Source organism: Sander lucioperca, chromosome 20, assembly GCF_008315115.2.
Source record: "Sander lucioperca isolate FBNREF2018 chromosome 20, SLUC_FBN_1.2, whole genome shotgun sequence".
NCBI lineage: Eukaryota > Metazoa > Chordata > Actinopteri > Perciformes > Percidae > Sander > Sander lucioperca.
The window spans coordinates 17,604,807-17,623,144 of NC_050192.1; the positions used below are offsets into that span (position 1 = coordinate 17,604,807).

General features: G+C 40.3%; 2 protein-coding genes and 1 long non-coding RNA gene across 4 annotated transcripts in view; 2 read left to right on the forward strand and 1 right to left on the reverse strand.

The window, feature by feature from the left end:
* Positions 1-256: 256 nt before the first annotated feature.
* Positions 257-3,474, forward strand: LOC116053162 (piggyBac transposable element-derived protein 4-like). Of its 2 annotated transcripts, none has more exons than XM_031304126.2 (3): positions 257-1,153; positions 1,620-2,919; positions 3,027-3,474. In XM_031304126.2, the coding sequence occupies exons 2-3, from the start codon at positions 2,543-2,545 to the stop codon at positions 3,457-3,459; spliced, it is 810 nt and encodes a 269-aa protein (XP_031159986.1). In that variant the 5' UTR covers positions 257-1,153; positions 1,620-2,542; the 3' UTR covers positions 3,460-3,474. The 2 variants fall into 2 exon arrangements, 1 of the variants encoding a protein (XP_031159986.1); XR_004896027.1 differs by having other exon boundaries at positions 258-1,153; positions 3,027-3,467.
* Positions 3,475-6,506: 3,032 nt separating this feature from the next.
* LOC116053158 overlaps positions 6,507-18,338 on the forward strand; it is a 37,101-nt gene continuing 25,269 nt past the window's right edge. Inside the window, exons 1-2 of the mRNA XM_031304123.1 lie at positions 6,507-6,693; positions 16,474-16,643. Of these exons, the coding sequence (XP_031159983.1) occupies positions 16,537-16,643 (107 nt within the window). The 5' untranslated portion in view covers positions 6,507-6,693; positions 16,474-16,536. The remainder of the gene's footprint in view (positions 6,694-16,473; positions 16,644-18,338) is intronic.
* On the reverse strand, positions 8,265-9,790 carry LOC116053163. The gene is made up of 2 exons (XR_004105760.2): positions 9,259-9,790; positions 8,265-8,595 (listed from the first exon to the last, which is right to left on the reverse strand). It is a non-coding gene; the product is annotated as an uncharacterized LOC116053163 (long non-coding RNA).

Genomic DNA, 18,338 nt, shown 5'->3' on the forward strand with positions numbered 1-18,338 from the left:
TGCAACTGTTATAGACTAATATGACCCCCATTGAACAACGTGGGATGTGTGCCAAAGTCTCTACCCGGGACGAAAGTCCTGAAAATGACCACAACAGGTGACACTGTTATCACACTACAGGTGAATGGGACTTTTTCTTCCCTTTATAGATATCCTTATACATTTCTACCAGATTAGTCTTCCTATTAAAACCCCTTAGCGTTCTGACGGCCCGCCCACGGGCCGTCGGCGTCTTTCGAACACGTGTTGCTATGTATACAACTCCTGTGTTTAAGTAGTTACTCATGCCATACATCTTTGGAAAGCTACAACTCTTGTGATTTCACTGATACAAACTATTCCAAGACATGATAACAACAGCAGGTACAATCATCGCCTCTGTCTGAGTAACAAACAACTACAAAATTGAGGTAACTCACCTTTGAAGCCTCATTGTAATCCACAGATCCATAATATTCTGACAAAAACGGTCTTGTTACATTGACAAAGGTCCAGACGATCAAATCCAGTAAACTATTTAGTCCAAACATATTATGACATTAAAATATATCCACGGACAGCTGTTTTTAAATTTCAAATTTCGCGGCAGTTATTTAATATTTTACTGTATTTCCTGGAGTAAATCTTGTTTGCATATATTTTTTTGCCGGTATCTGATATCAAAATGGCCCCTGCACTCTGACCTTTCGATTGACACCTCACTTGAACCAATAGGACCTTCCTGGTCTCGTCTACAGCCTAGAATAGCCAACGAGTGCCTGCGGTGAAAGAAGGTGCACGCCTTTTTATTTTGTGCCAATTGCAACCGGTTGTGCCAATGACTGACGTTTTGTATAGCCAATGAACGGGGAACTGATGCTTTCGCGGGTAGTTACAATCCTAAACAAAGGAATGATCTGTGTAGTGCAAACACCGATAAAAACACGGCCCACTACTTTCTACATCCTAAACCAAAACCGAACGAGAAATTGAGAATGGCGAAAATTAGCAAGTCAAGAAGATATACCCTCCAAGAAGCAGTGGAGGAATGTACTCGGCCACGTGAAAGCGACAAGTCAGAGGAGGAAATGTCTGAGAAAGACAGTGAAATGTCTTGCATGGACTCCGTGGCAGAGGACATGTTCCTAGAGGGAGGAGACATTACTCTCGACAAGTGAGTATTTTACTTATATAACGTTACTGTATAATTAGACAGGCTGTGACCTGGAGCTCACCGTCTGCTTCAGTTTGACTATTGAAGAGTGTTTAGATGATTTAAATGTTTACTAATTTAGAGAATGGATAGTTCGCCAAGCTAACCTTAGCTTGCTAATTTCACCAAGCTATCATGCTAACGTTACACTAAACGAGCCAGACAAAGTTGTCTCTCATCTAAACCCTGCTCTCTACTCTGCTTGCTGAGAGCTCCACAGCTAACATTACACATTTGTTGCACCACATTTACTGCAAGAAGTGTTGCAAACGGAAACGTTTGAGTAAATACTGCGTCACAAGTTTGCAGCTGTTATTGTATTTATGTAAATATCTATGGTAATATCTACACATTTAATATTTTTCGTTGACTTAGCATTCAGAACATTATTTGTAATTACTGTTATTTCTTTATTTTCACATTATAGGAAATGTGATGTAGATATGGATTGGGAGCCTGCTACATCTGCACCAGTGAGCAAGTGGCCACATGGAGTGGAGCAGCAGGACAGTTCATCAGGTGATGAGCCTCATCTTCCAACTCCTCTGAACAGCAGGAGACCAAGAGGTAGAGGACAAGGTAGAGGAAAAGGGAGAGGCTGCAGTCAAGCCAGATCAAGCAGCCCATCTGAAGAGAGGTGGAATGATGTCGATGTCCCAGACATCACACCACCACAGCCCACCTTCAGACCCAGAAATGTCCCAGGACCCCAGCTCATACGTACTGCTACGTACACAGCCCTGCAGTTGTTTCAACTGTTTTTTACCAACTCTGTTTTGAAGACAATACTTCAAAACACCAACCACTGTGGCTCAACACACCATTCAACACCCTCTATCCCGTGGATTGATCTGACATTGCAGGACATGTTTGCATTCATGTCTTTAATTGTTTACATGGGTGTAGTCAAATGCTTTTCTTTCACTGATTACTGGCGTGGGGGTCATCTTTATAGCTTGCCGTTCCCGAGACGGGTAATGACCGGTAAAAAGTTCCTCAGGATCTCCCAGTCCCTTCACCTCAGCAGCTCTGTGGGTGATGCTGCTAATGAGGAAAGGAGAGGCACAGGAGCCTACGACCGTCTGGCTAAGATAAAGCCGCTCTACGAGGAGATGAGGGACTCCTGCAGAAGAAACTTTCACCCTGGCCAGGAAATCTCCATTGATGAGCGAATGGTTGCCTCAAAAGCCCGCACTGGTTTGAAACAATACATGAAGAACAAGCCTGTTCGCTGGGGTTATAAACTCTTTGTTCTGGCAGACTCCAGGAACGGTTATACATGGGACTTTTTTTGTTTATGAGGGAAAGTGCCAGGGAAACAGTGGTAAGGGACTCAGTTATGAGGCAGTGATGGAGCTAATTGATGTACAGTTGCTGGGCACCGGCTATAAGGTCTTTGTAGACAATTTTTATACAAGTCCAATCCTGTTTCGTGACCTCCTTCTGAAGAGGATCTGGGCATGCGGAACCATCCGCACAAACAGAATCGGATTCCCAAGGTCAAAGGTCAACATTCTGGTCTCAAAATCTCCTCGTGGCAGCATACGTTGGATCAGGAATGACTCCCTGCTCTTTGTTCAGTGGCGAGACACAAGGGATGTTTTTCTGTGCTCAACCCTCCACACAGCCCACGCAGAGGACACAGTGCAGAGGAGGGTCAAAGCTGCAGATGGGCAGTGGCAGTTGAAGGACGTCTCAGTTCCACCAGTGGTGCAGGACTACAACCGGTACGTACTATATATTCAACTACATTTTCATGTATGCTCTTGGAAATGTTATATTTGTCTGCTGTATACATTAATGTTTTTGTATACTGTCTGTTCATCTACTGTAGGTGCATGGGTGGAGTGGACCACTCAGATGCCCTCATAGGGTATTACAAAGTCCTGCACAAGACCCAACGGTGGTACAAGACTCTGTTTTACCACTTCATGGACATCGCAATTGTGAACGCCTTCCTCCTCCAGAAGGACCTTGCAATTGGCAAAGGAGAGGTACCTCTGCATCAGAAGGCGTTCAGAGAGACGCTCGCAGTGGAGCTGGCAGAGGCGGGGTCTTCCTCCACAGCCACACCCGGACCACCTCCTGCTCCACGTGGAGCACATCACAGGCCAGTGCATATCAGTGGGCACAGCACTGCTGGTCGGCTGAAGTGCAGGCAGTGTCATGCAAAGACACCAGTGAAGTGCTCCTCCTGCGATATTCCTTTGTGCTTTGTCGCTGGCCGTGACTGTTATAATGACTGGCATGTTGCCAATGACCTGTAATTGTAAATACTAGTACAGTGCCTGTTGAAATTGTGCCTGCACCACATATCGGCGTTCATCAACCACCAGACCCGGTGTGTGTAGAGGGAGAGACGGTGTTGTCTCATGTCATCTGATCGTTAAGAAATTTAACACATCAGCAGAGGTGCTCATTTTCCATACAGGTTTATGTTTATGGGACATATGTATATATTTAGTGGCTTGACGGTTAACGGTGAAGTATGGATTTGATTCGCTGGGTTCCTGCAATTTATAGATATGTGTATGTAAAAAGTTATATAGTAGTACCTGCAATACTTTTCCAGCATAGCACTTGTTTTACTTTGTTGACCATTTTTACCAACGGTTCCTTCAAATGTCCTTTGTGTTTTGTCGCTTGCGATTGTTACAATGTCTGGCATGTTGCCAATAACCTGTAAATATATGTTGATTTAGATGTGTAAATAGTTATATAGTAATGCTTTTTTTTGCACTACTTTTTCACCATAGCACTTATTTGACATCTTTTTACCCTTTTTTACCAAAGGGTCCTTCTTTGTGCTTTGTTGCATGTAGCACATAACCTGTACATACATAATTGTAAATATGTGTATTTAGATGTTAATAGCTGTAAATATTGTGTTACCTTTTATACACTACTTTTCCACCTTACCACTTGTTTTGACTTTTTTTACACACAAAGTTACAAAACGGCAATTTATTGTGTTTATGCTTCTGTTACTCTGTGTCAGAAATACTGATAGTGATTCTGGATATTAGATAGGATACCTCTTAATGTAACCTTTCAATAGAGCCCTGAATGATGACTGTAATGTCAACTGTTCATTTGTAGCAGTCTTTTTAGTCTAGGTATGTGACCATCGTTACCAAGGGTCCTTTTTAGGGTCACCAAAATGTCCGTTTTTGTAAACGCCTAGACACATACCCATACAAAAACAGGTGTAAAATATTCATTTTATGAAATACTGATATGAAATTTCAACTGGGACTATGTAAGACTTCTTGCTATAGCCCCATTGTGTTTTCAGGCTAATATGTCCCAGCAATAGTCATCTACAGGCATTTTTCTATAAAAAAGAACTCAGGCGGACATAAAAAAAATATTTTCCAGTACATTCAAAGGTCTATTACTCAAAGCCAATAGCACTTACAGTAATTCTAACTGTTGGAAAAGAAGGCTCAGAGTGTTACCTTTCAAAAGAAACCATAGACATGCATGTAGAACAAATGGTTCAAGAACAGCTTCCAATTTACTATAGGTATGCCTTGGATAGGCGTTTTTGGCAAATTTTACAGGAGTGTTAAGGGGTTAAGAGAAACACTTTTTGTATTGCACTTTGTCTAAAAAATAAAATAAAATAAGCAAATTAGGCAATATCTCATTAAATATGCGTACATATAAACCCTTGAAGCTACAGAATTTCTGAGGTGATCACAATGTTCACAATGACCGTGATTACAAGGTCATAGAAGAGCGTAAGCATTCTGATTTGATATAAAGAAAATGGCTAAAAAACAGTCAACCTATTACATACAACTAGCAACATACAGGAATTGCCAGTTATTTATTAACCTAAACACGTTATTTATTAACCTGAGCACGCCGACTTATTGGGACTTTGTATTCCCCGTATCCTCGCATTGCCAGATCTCCACAGTGCTGTGTCAGCGATAATGTATGTTCATTTTAGTTTCCAGCTTCCATGTAAGTTAGATGGCACCAACATTTGGTCTAATCATAACTGGCCTGGCAACCCAAAGGCCAAGGTTTTGTTCCCAGATTTGTGTGCATGGTGACTTATGATGGGGGGGGGGGGTCTAGGGGTCCACCCCCTGAACATTTTGAGTATTAAAAACTTAATTTCCTGCATTCAGGTGAATTTTTATGCACCTATTTCTACCTTTTTCTGAATCAATTGATGCTGTAAATATCTTTATGTAAAGGGGAACATAGATTACAATCCAAATATAAAAACATAATGGAATATTTAGCAGTAAGGCTCTCAGGCATTCATCTATTTATTCTCCTGTAGATCGACTTTTCTAATTATATCTGAGTCAGCACACATGTAGCCTAGCATCATTTACTCTTCCCTCCTCTTTTGCATCTTTTGTTGAGGAAGTAACCTCTAAATGTGCTTATGACAATTATTCACCTCAATGATACATGAATTCATTTTAATGGATTAATAAAGCCCTGGACTGTAATATTTCAGATGTGTGTGAGCAAGATTTCTGCTCATGTTGAAAACTTTGTGCACATTCAAAATATAACTCATCTGTGCTCTCTGTGATTTGGAGGAGTCGTGATATTTTGAGAAAAATAAAGTGATAATAGGCTATTACAAGACTAAAGTCAATATATTTCAGAAAATAATCTTCCTGCACCTGGACACTAAGGTCTGCTTCAGAGCTCCGTGTGTTTGAGTCTGACCCATAGACTGGAAACGTCACGTCACGGGAACTTCAAACTAAATCATTAGTTTGAACTTTTCCCCTAATTAGGACAATAATTATCAATTCAATCTAATAATCAGGTTGACAAGTAAACGTGTGGCTGAGGGGGCGCCCTAGGATGATCATGTTTAATAAACATGTTTTATTTCGCTTGTCATTCTAATTCTATTATTAATGAGAAGTAGACCTAAGGGGGACACGGTGCCCCCAACACATTTGACGCCCTAGGCAATCGCCTAGTTCGCCTACAGCAATCGCCGGCCCTGCAAAACAGTAACAAGTTTGTCATAACATTGAAATAAAAGTTTAACCCTCCTGTTATCCTTGGGTCAAATGGGACCCATTTTCAAAAAAAGATTTTATACCAGAATGTAGGTTTCTTTCAACCAAATTGTCAAAATAAATAACGTGGATGGTTTCATAAAAAACGCTCTTCACAAGTAAAATAAGCATGCAGCTAATTGATCTACTGTAGCTGTTACAAGAATTAGACTTCCTGCATGCCATCACCACTGCTGCCGTAGGCTACCTGCCCGCATCATGCTGAGTGCATCATAGCAGCAGCTGCACAGAGGGCGGGGGCTCACAACGCGTTTGCTTTTACCTTCATTATAATGTTCATTAAATACAAACGGAGATGAAGCGGCTCTGAGGTCACCAGCGCTCTGACTGTGTTTGACGTCTCAACTCGAATTTTGGGGAAATATTTCTTCCTTTGCCAGCCGAAATGGAATATTACAGACGGTATATTTTTACATGAACACCTGCGTGAGAAAAGTAAGTTAACCTTGAACTCCTGTTGGCTAGAAAGTACTACAGTAGTCTGTACTGGTAATAATAGCTTCTGGTAGCACAAAAGTGGCTGTCAACACACTGAGGATGGCAGCTATCCAAATTACAGGAATATAATATGTTTTTCTAGTAGCCTGTGTAGATAAGTTAGATACTTTAATTTCTTATAACACGTGTGCGTGCTCTAAAGATGTCCAACACGATAAAAAAAAAATGTAATTACATTTTTATTATAGGGTTAACTATAATAAAAACAGATATATCCGTGTCTGTTTATTTTCCAAAAAGTATGTCTTTTTTGTGTGTATGTGGGAGGGAATATCAGTCAAACTATTCATTAGAGCGGATTTAAACTCTTCATATTATGTTTGGGTGTGGTAAGTCAGTACAATAGTGCACAGTTATCGGGGGCACCTACCTCGTTTGGTTCGGACTTTCGGAGCTTTCGTTTTGATCCGAACCAAAATTACAGGTGTGAAACCTCCCCCGGACCACGGTCCGGACCAAACAGCCGACATTTCCATTTTAAGATTGATGGGAATCTGCGGTTATCTGCCTTATCGGAGTTTTAAAAAAGACATCACACGCGATTGCGGGCGTAATGAGCTCGCTGGCCGGCTGTCACACACACACACACACACACACACACACACACACACACACACACACACACACATTATTATAGATTATATCTGTTAAATCTAAATGTTATATCTAAATCTAAATGTTAAATTTATATCTAAATGTTATATCTAAATCTAAATGTTAAATCTAAATCTAAATGTTAAATATGTATCTAAATGTTAAATGTTAAATCTAAATGTTATATCTAAATCTAAATGTTAAATTTATATCTAAATGTTATATCTAAATCTAAATGTTAAATTTATATCTAAATGTTAAATTTATATCTAAATGTGAAATGTTAAATCTAAATATTACATCTAAATCTAAATCTTAAATATATATCTAAATACCCAGCAAACATTTGGACGTTTAATGACTGTTGAAAAGACGTCCGTCCAGACGTCCTGTCATGGTTGAAAAATAGTTCCGAAATGAAAGTTGAACCGACGTCTTTGACGTCATCTGGCCATGAATTCCACGTCTTTTCTGCGCGTCTCTGGACGTCAGAATTAGTCTTCTTCTGGATGTTTATAAGGTGTGTTTCTGCATAAGTGTAGGCTTATATATAAGCCTGCATGTAAAATAATCATACACCCATTGTGTTAAATCGTGAACGGCGATCTTGCGTTTACACATCTAAACTTGACAAATGTTCTAAAAAGGTCCAAAATTGGTCCAGTCACACCTGAACGTCAATAACACGTTATAATCACGTGTAGATCAAACAACACTTTACTTATACATTTAAGTACTTAGTAATATAATTAACTGCATCTGGTTAAGGTTTGTTGCATGTAATTATGCATAATTTATTGTTATTAGAGTAACTACATGTAACAAGGACACTGTAAAATAAAGTGTTATCTTATTTTCATTTTAGTAGTTCAATACAAATGACCATAAAGATAATGGGATGAACTAAAAAGCCACAAAATTCCAAATCACATTTATTTATTTTATGGTTTATATAATACAGATTCACCCGGGAAACAGGAAAAACGTGTTCATCACGAAACAAATTCAGTTTTAGCTCAATTCCGTTAATTTAGTTCAGTTCAATAACACTGTCACAAATATCTCCCTTTATGTAGCATCTTTTGCCAGACATCTTTTTGCAGACATCTTTTTGCAACATCTTTTGCACCAGAAAAGTTATTTTTTATAACCCCCACCCCCAGCTCTTCCTGGAGCATGTTTCAAGTGTTCCGCCATAGCGGCATCAATTTCTGATTCAGTTGAATTTGGGCTCCACCACAGCATCTGAGGGAAGAGAATATTACAATAATAATAATAAACAAAAAGTTGGAAAAAATTACATTTAATTATTTTCAAAATGTTTTTATGGTCCTATAACTAAATTAAAAAAATAATTGGAACAAGATTTTGCACCCGTTTCATGAATGAAAAGTTAGAAAAGCTAAATCAAAAGGTATATATATATATATATATATATATAAATATAAATGTTGGTCTAATAATGTCAATAAAAGATTAAATGCGTGCTAGATTAGTGAAAAAACAGCATTTGTCCCCGCACACTTAAATACCATTGAAGTACCCTTGAGAAAGACCCTTAACTAGGTGTGTAACTGAGAAAGTGAACAGGACATTTCTGTGATGTCACCTGAATAAAAAATCAAGATACAATTCTAATTCAGATAATATACTTTCTGAAAGAAACTCAAAAAGCTACATTAATTAATTAAGTTACAGTAATAACTTTGACTGTATCATTAAACATACTTTATACTATGGTATACCGTTGTATAAGTTCAAAGTAACTTTTAGCCTACTAACGTTAGCTAATTTTTAGCCAAACTCAGTACATTTCAGTTGACAATGTGGGCATCATTTCTTTCGGTTCATTCATGTCAAACAAGTAAAACTCAAGCACGTTAATCTAATAATACAAAATGTACTTACCCAACAGTAGATTTTTAATAATATTATCGATACAACTCAATTCCTCCTCTCCTCATGGTTGTTCAAGTTCCGGGTCCCAGAGTCTATGGGGAGAACGCGTTAACATCTCGTGAGATAATCTATCCTATCGCGGGATTTTGTAATATCGCAAGATCTTTTGTTACTACATCTTGGCAGCAGTTTCCCTGTCAATGGCAATTACATCCAACTCAGACATAAATGGTGATATATTTATATTTTACATGTATATGCATACATTCCATAAAAAAAAAACCAAATACATCAGGTACAACAGGTTGAAATAATGACTAAAATGCAGTGGCTTTGCAATCACTTAACCACACTGGGCACTGTGTAATTATAATTTATTTAAACAAGATAAAGTAAATATATGTACTTTGTATACAAATCGTGTATTTCATAAAGATAATTCCTGTTTTTTTCTGTTTTGCTTGACTAGACGTGTAAAAGACGTCAGTGGACGACTATTCACAGCCTTGACTAGACGTGTAAAAGACGTCAGTGGACGACTATTCACAGCCTTGACTAGACGTGTAAAAGACGTCAGTGGACGACTATTCACAGCCTTGACTAGACGTGTAAAGGACGTCAGTGGACGTCTTCACAACCTCTTAAAAACTTGGCGAATTAAATTAATTATTGCAGTATTAACCATGCAAGGATTAAGCGCAGCTTTATCACAATTGATTTCATAGAGGGTCATGATGGACTATAAATGCACGTGTAAAGGACGTCACCTAGTGGACGTCCACTTACAACTGATTCACAACATGGTATATGTTGAACTACACGTAGCTAAAAGTCAAAATAACAATTATACATGCAACCCCAGAGAACTGTTGACATGTACAAATGTATCTGAATGCATTTTTAGGAAATGTCCTGTGTAACATATTTTTACCGATTTATGCCGTCCTACCGCGACTATTTTTGGCCAGGGACACGCCGTCGCCGTCGGACCAATGTTTGCTGGGTATTATATCTAAATCTAAATCTTAAATATATATCTAAACGTTAAATGTTAAATCTAAATGTTGTATCTAAATGTGTCGCCAGGTGTAAAGCTAAATATTTAGAAAATATTCAAATCCCCAAGGAAACCACGCCCACTGCAGTGGCTTCAAATCGCGCGTGGATGTTATGTTTCTTGGCAGAGGCATATGTCCACAATAAACAGTTTATTGTCATTGAAATATGTTCAGTGAACCAAAGTCGCCTACATCAAACATCAGTTGTCAACAACGCGTCACCAACTGGGAAACTCGGTTAGCAAAATCTAGCCCGAGTTTCCCACCTCTGATTCCCACAGGAAGGGACGTGAATGATGACGTTTTCACTCGGAAAAATGTTTTTCCGATGTCTATGAACGCAGCATTAACACCCGACCACCCGCCAAATGCGGGTGAATTTTGCAATTGGCGGGTAACACTGTCAATCTACCTGCCACATTGGCAGGTAGCCAATGAGAATTGAGTGATTCAGACGCGTAACTATCGGTAAGCAGGGTACGCGGTTGCTTACGGGCCTGGTCCAATCAGGGGCCCGCATCACTGGAAGACATTGATTGACAGCCGGGGCCCCCTATCGCATTTTCATTACTCACACAATCCCAGCAGTCCCATGTGCAGCCACTGACCAAGCGGGAGTGAGAACGGGTCAAATTAATTTCCTCGTTTCTGTTTTATGAAGACGAGACGTGTGTGTGACTCGAAAATCTCACATTTACCAACAAAACGTACAGCGAAAGACCATGCAAAACATTTCAGACCGTCCTGCCTACCTGTATACATTTTAACGTCAATGTACGCTGTAACGATTTTTCACTCTAAAGTCAGCGGCTGCTGTTTCAAACCTGGTGGCTGTCTGCAGCGGGCGGGGCTGTTGCTCTGTTTCCCCCGCGACTGACGCGCAAACACACAAACACACACAATCACACACGGTTGGATGCAGGAAAAAACACAGATGAGATGTACAGGATGACCTAAATTGAGGACAGCTACGCTCGTTATTGTAAGTGCAATGATAAGTTAAAGTCCAATAAGTACTTTATTAAACCGTATGAATGTGTGTCGCAGCCCAGGATAGGAAATTAACTAACAATGTAAAGATCAACAAGCCACTGAGAGTGACAGATATGTTCATATTTAATTAATTCAATAAATGATTGTGTTGTGTCTTAAATCCACCAGCCGTTTTCATATTATACCAACATTTGCAGCATTCTGAGCCTTTTTGGTAAGATTCCTAGAAAATCTCAGCCCAGAGTAATTAATTAATAGTAATAATTATTATTGTGCTCATTCACCAGTGTTTTTTTGTTGTTGTGGTGCACGTAGGCTACTCCTGATTTTGTCAGTCTCATCTCTTATATGCAGTAGCGTAACGAGCCAACACCGGGCCCCTATTATGTAGGATCATAGAGACACAGCAATTCCTGTTTTTCACCTTCATGAGGCAAAAAAAAAAAACTGGCTGGTAAAAAGTTGCTTGGCTGGTGGTCATGAAAGTTAACTTCATGCCCTGCTTGTACTTCTGGTAGCTGTGCCAAGATAAATCTCAATCATTCCCAATCTTGCAGAGACAAAGAGCGTGAGTAGGAGCTGTCCATGAGCATAGGAGCAGGAGCAACTTTTGGTAAGTATTCTGTAGTGTTCATTTTGTCACCTATTTTTAATTTAGTCTTAGTCTTGTTCCAAATGTCCTTGTTAGTTCAAATCATATTTAGTCATTCACATATCTTTTTTTGTTTGTCATGTTTTAGTCAACTAAAAGTCTTGTCATTTTTAGTCTAGTTTTAGTCAAAAGAGAACTCAAGGTATCTTAGTCAATGTTGGAGCCAAAATTATGATTTCATTGTTAATTTTTATTTTGATAATTTGTGCATGGATGCAGTGACATTTGCAGTAAACTGGACTCATTGTGAGCTGATAATTTGTGTTGGTTGATCTTGGTGCATGGCATATTGTCACAGCCTTTTGGCAATCAGCTGATTAGGGTAGTAATTGCATCAGCTGGTGTATAAAAGCCAGGAGCTGTCCTTCAGTTAGGTGCCTTTGGTTTGTAGCCACACGTTTTTTTGACCGCTGTTTCAAGTAACACGCAGAACTGAACGTGATTGTGAGTTGAAGTTGAAATATTTTTTTTTTTATAACTTTTATTTTTTGCTCAGCTGTCAATGATTGTTCACCCACTGCTAAGGACAGTTCATTATTTATTTTTTGTGGAAAAGACAAAAGTATCACATTAAAGTTTGAGTGATATAAAAATAAACGTGGAAAACGGAAAAAAGGAAAACGGAGTTATTGAGTCTTGTTTCAGCGCGTCGACCACGGCACATTCCAAAGGACAAAAAAGGCAACAAACACATTGTCAGAAAGTTGCTCCCACAGTCAAGTTTTAGTCTTTTTTTAAATAAATAATTTTTTCTTTTTATTTCTGATAACCATTTCATTCAAATAGTGTTTCACACATCTCAAATATTGGTTAAATGTCATAATTACCTGACAAAATACACTTGTTGAATGATTTTTGTTGAATGCAACTTTGTTAAACACGTCTGGTTTTATATCGAGCCTCTTCCTTCATGCAAATACAATCGTACACAGACACATGTTAGATGAGCGCCAGGGCTCCTGGGCTCTACAGCACGTTGTTTTGTTGCCAGCAGTTGCATACATTTCTCCGGCCGTTCTGCAAGCTGTTTAAGCTTCACCAGCAGGCTAACCCCCAATTTCCACCGGCTGCGCATTCGCTTCGGAACAGTGGCAGAGTCATTAGGTTTCCATTAAAGTTAGTGGCCCTCATTTATGAAACGTGCGTACGACCAAAAACAGGCGTAGGAAGGGCGTATACCGATTCCTACGCAAAACAAGGGATTTATCAATTTGAACGTGAGCGTAGGCTGCGATAAAATCTCACGTCTGGTCTGAACTCGTGTACGTAAGGTTTCGAGTCAGTGTGGACTTGCGGTGCAGCATATAAAAAGTTTAACAGGAGACGGAGAAGTCATCAGTTGATCACTTATCAGCAATGGCAGATCTGGCTCTTTTAAAAGACCTCTATTCGCCGGTACAACAGTGCACACGTATGCGCACGGGCCACGGTGGAGCACCCCATCGGATTGATTAAGGGCAGATGGCTCATGGTCTTGCATCAGCGGGGGGACCCTACTATACACGGCAGAAAAAGTCTGCAACATTGTTTTAGCCTGTGGGGTTCTGGAGCCAGATGACCCGATGCCCAGAGAGCAGTGTCCAGCACAGCCCCAACTGGGGCTATACGAATGAGACAGGATATTATTCCTCACTTTTAAAAGGTATAGTGTTATGTTTGGCAATGATAGCCTACTCAATACAGGAAACATGACGATGCACAACATTTTTATTTATTCTTCAGGTTTTCGTTTCTCTTTTAAAGTGCCGTTAATGGCCCCAAGTGAACGATTTATTTCTGCCATTGACCAAGTTACTTCAGCTTGTTTTTCCAGCCCCTCTGCTGTCAGGAGACAGGGTCGGGGTTGGTGGTCCTGCACGGGGGGGCAGAGGACACGCGCTCTCCCTCACATAAACTCCGCTACTGTGTGTTTATTTAAATATAGGTAAACCATGTAGGCCTAAGAGATTGCAATATAAGCCTGTATATTACTATTAGGACTATAGCATACATATGTCAAGGATGTATAAATTAAATAAACTTCAGATGGAGTCTGATTTACCACGGCAACACTGTTGACTGCATCACTGATCTCTTTCCATTCCCCATTCTTTCTACAGCCTTCTAAATCTACAACCGTAAGTGCAAATGAACTTGAAACATCAGGGTTTCAATCTCCACCTCTGAAAAGTGCCGCTTCTCAGCCGGATTACGTCTCGCCATGTCGTAAATTGTAGGGGCGAGGCCTAAAAACCCAGAATATATTGGGCCGCAATATTTAAATTACGATCGTTTCCAGCCGCTGCATTTATCAATGTACGACCATTCTTACGCTCTGATTGGTGTGATACGAACGTTTAAAGAATCACACCAGAAGCCTGTCGTAAGAGGATTTCAGCGCTCATATCTGCGCTGGTTTCTACGTTAGGTTGATAAATGAGGGCCAATGTGTGTATTTCCACTGACTGCAGAACGGCTGCATTCCGACTCCGTCCCAGCTCCGGCGGTCCGCAGCCCTCCGGAGCAGATACGCAGAGCTTCTATTTTTGCTGGATGCCGGAGAGCTCCGCAGCAATTCAGCACACGGCAGATGGTGCGCGACAGGAAGTTGAGCACAAAAACAAAATAAACATCCGGTTAATTTTCAAAATAAAATACACCGTGCTCACGGCGGCTCATATTTCCCTGCGCTACACCTTGAAAACACAGCACAGAGTTGTTTCCCCTCTACTCCTCTGGATGGAAACAAACTGTTGTTGGTTTTGTGGTTCTATTCTACGTGAATTTGCAAGATCTTGTGGGTCCTCGTGACTACAGCTGTCAGTCATGGCCGCAGCCGTGCCGTAACAAATCCGGACCTAGTGGGTATTGACGGACGGCGGAGCACGCAGCCGACACGCAGCGGAGCCGGTCCGCAGACGTTCTGCATTCAGTGGAAATCCAGAGTAAGCCCGTCTCCTTCCTTTGGCCGGGGCCATCGCTATACGCGCTGTAGCGGCTTCTGCAGCAGGCTGAACCGGGCTTCCTCCCTCCCGGGCCCGGGCCACATCACTACCTGAATGTGCGACGGCTAGACCAAAAAAAAGGGACACGCCAAATCTTAAATCTTAAAAGTGGCGATTCCGTCCTAAAAATGCTTTTAAATGAAAGTTTGACTCGGGTACATTCACAAAAAGACCCTAGGTTGCATTTTGGCGAGAGTTACGCTTTAACACTAGTATTCTGATTAATTATTTTGTCATTTTGCATAGTATTTATTTTAAAATATAACGCCAGTACACCATATTAAGTTAATGCGTAATATTAAGAAGTTATGTAAAATGATGTTCAAGAACTTCATACCCAATAGGTAAATGTAAGGACATAACACGGGCACAAGCTAATTATTGCTAACGAAAATGCTAGTTAACATTAGTAATTAAACTTAAACAGCTAATGTAAGTTAGATTGCCTGCGAGTTTCTCCTTACTATATGGTAATTCGGAAAGTCGCGTGGTTATGACACAATCGTTAGCCTATTTTTATAAAAACGTCTGCTATGGAGCCATAACGTGAGGTACAAGGTAATGGAGCCTTTTATAGATTGTCGTGTTTTTTTAGAAATAAACAATGGACAAATAGTCTTCAAACGCTTGTGAAGTTATTCGCTGTCAAAGTGACGCCAAAATGAATGGGAGTCAATGGAATGCTAACGGGAAGTGATGGCTTGTTAGCCTCAGAATCTCCCCATAGGAGGTACGCTTTCCAGATGCTCGCTTACCCCCCTGGTCTGACGTGGTAGACGAGTAGAAGGGTCACGGCGAGATTTTTTCAGGTGACTACTTTTGCGTTACCTCGCAATATGTTTTGCATTCCCACGCAATAAGTTTTGCGTTCCCTCACAAAATTTTTCTTCTTCCATTCCTTCTGAGCCATGTGTTTATTTCCACTCGCATTTTACTTTGAGCTGGGAATTATGCTGATATAGACCTACTGCTCAATGGGCACATTCATATATCATATTGAGTATAATCAATAGCCTGTTTCTTAAATGTATAAAAAAGGTTCAGAGGTTCGCATGATGTGGCAATGAACAAACACTGAATTAAAGAATCTGCAGCTCCCTAGTAGTGTTACAAAGAGAGAATAACGTTAACAGACAAAAAATCGTGAAAATACAGCCTGCACTGTGGTTACAAAAGACAACACAACAGTCATCAGACTTTGATGGATTTCATATTTGATCACACCTTTGATTAAATAGTGATAACTGTAAATGGCTGCAATATGCACATACTTGCAGTTAAGATTTTATTGTCCCTTAAGCTAAGCTGAAACTAAAGACACACCATACCTGCGGCACCAACACTGTAAAAGACGTGTTGCACCACAACCATCATTTGTTCCAGAGAATTAAGGAGGGGAGACTCTGAGGCTTGCACCATTCTCTAACAACGCACGTTCACACTTTAGCCTCAGAGTTTTTAGTTCTTTTTTGGTCTTCTCAATTTCTGTTAGGCCGCGATTCACACTACGTTATTTGTGTCACTTCTGCTTGTCCAGGTGTCTCCACTTGGAATCACGGAGACGTATCTGAGCCGAAACCAGCATAGCTGAGGATTTGTGATGGGCCACAATCCGCTCCGGCCTCAACTGAAGAAGTTCAGAGGGCTGTTGTTCATCAGTACATTCATCTCCATCTTCTTTCTCATCCTGCTGCTGTGGACATACAGGTGGGCGAAATGATTACCCTGATCTGCTTCAATATGATAATGACTCAAATGTCCTGAGTTTAATTTAACCAACTCCAAGTGTGGCGTTATATGTGGCTCTGATATGGAGGATGGAGTCCATACTTGAACTACTTTTGGTCCGTAAAAAAAATGGAAACATCAGTGTGGCTTAAATGTGCAGCAGGTGTTCAGCAGCAGGGGCCACATCCAGTGGTGGAATGTAACTAAGTACATTTACTCAAGTGCTGTACTTATTTACAAATTGGAGGTACTTGTACTTGAGTCTTTTCTTTCCATGCCACTTTCTACTCCTAATCCGTTACATTTCAGAGAGGAATATTGTACTTTTTACTCTACTACATTCATCTGACAGCTTTAGTTACTTTACAAATTAAGATTTTTGCACACAAAACACATGCAGTTTATAAAATATGATGTTTTATTCAAAATTAAACTACCCAACAATATATAAGCCTACAAGTCCAGCTGAAATGATTAGACCATTAAGCACACAACTGTTTGGATCCTTTACAGTTTCTAAAACGTTTTAATACATTAAGTACATTTTCCTGTACTTTTACTTAAGCAACATTTTGAATGCAGGACTTTTACTTGTTACTTCTTCCACCACTGGCCATATCTTATTATATCTTAATCTTATCTTATAATCTTAATATATTAATGATTAATTAAAGTGTCAGCAATGTTTCCAGCGTTACAGTGCTCACCTGGTGTTATTATCCAAAACTCCATTTCTCAGACAAGCGTCAATTTGGGAGCTTGCATGCTACCACTCCTTTCTTCTCAAATGTCTTGAAAAGGCTGTTGTTTTTCACAAATAATCACCGGGACCGAAAAGATATTTGAGTCGGGTATGGCTGCCGCCTGCAGACCCTATGGTTCATGCCGTCCCGGCTTGGCGCTGTCCGCAGCGCGAGCTTCAACTTCAAAATAAAAACTTGCGTCTGGTCCGCTATGTTTTCATACGGTGTTTTGGATGTTTTTGAACTAAACAGTACGGCAATCATGCTAATGAATAAAATTATTTTTTTCAGCAGATGTCTTAGTTACAACATGATGGAGCTAGCAGAGTAGTTTTGTGTTTACATGTGTGAGCAGGATTTATTCAGTTTGGGAAATCGCACGCTCGATTGTCTGGCTAACTAAATAGGGAGGGACCCATCTGTAGCGATAGGGGCAGAGACTGAGAGAGCTAATTGGAGCTACATGGATAAATATGCACCAAACAAGCCACTTTGAAATGTAGAATACAAAAGTTGGGTGACCCTCCCCTCCTAGACTAAAAAAAATGGGATAACCCTCCCCTCAACAAAGAATAAAAAGACATGACGCTCCCCTATTTTCCTCCGGTGGTCCATTCCATAAATACCGAACGGTCCCTAAGAGGAACAACTGAAATGTTTACACACACACTTAGGGCGCTTTCACACCTGCCTTGTTTACTGCCTCGCACTGGAGTCCGTAAGCCCCGCTGGTGCGGTTCGTTTGGGCAGGTGTGTATACAACAATCGCACTCGGTTGCACCAAAAGTGGACCAAACAAGCGTACCGAGACCTGCTTGAGGAGGTGGTCTTGGTTGGCAAATTTAGCGAAGAATCAAGCTATTTAAGTTTTAAGCTACATTTGGGTGGAAACCTTTGCCATCAGTGGACAACAGTCATAACTACTACGGCC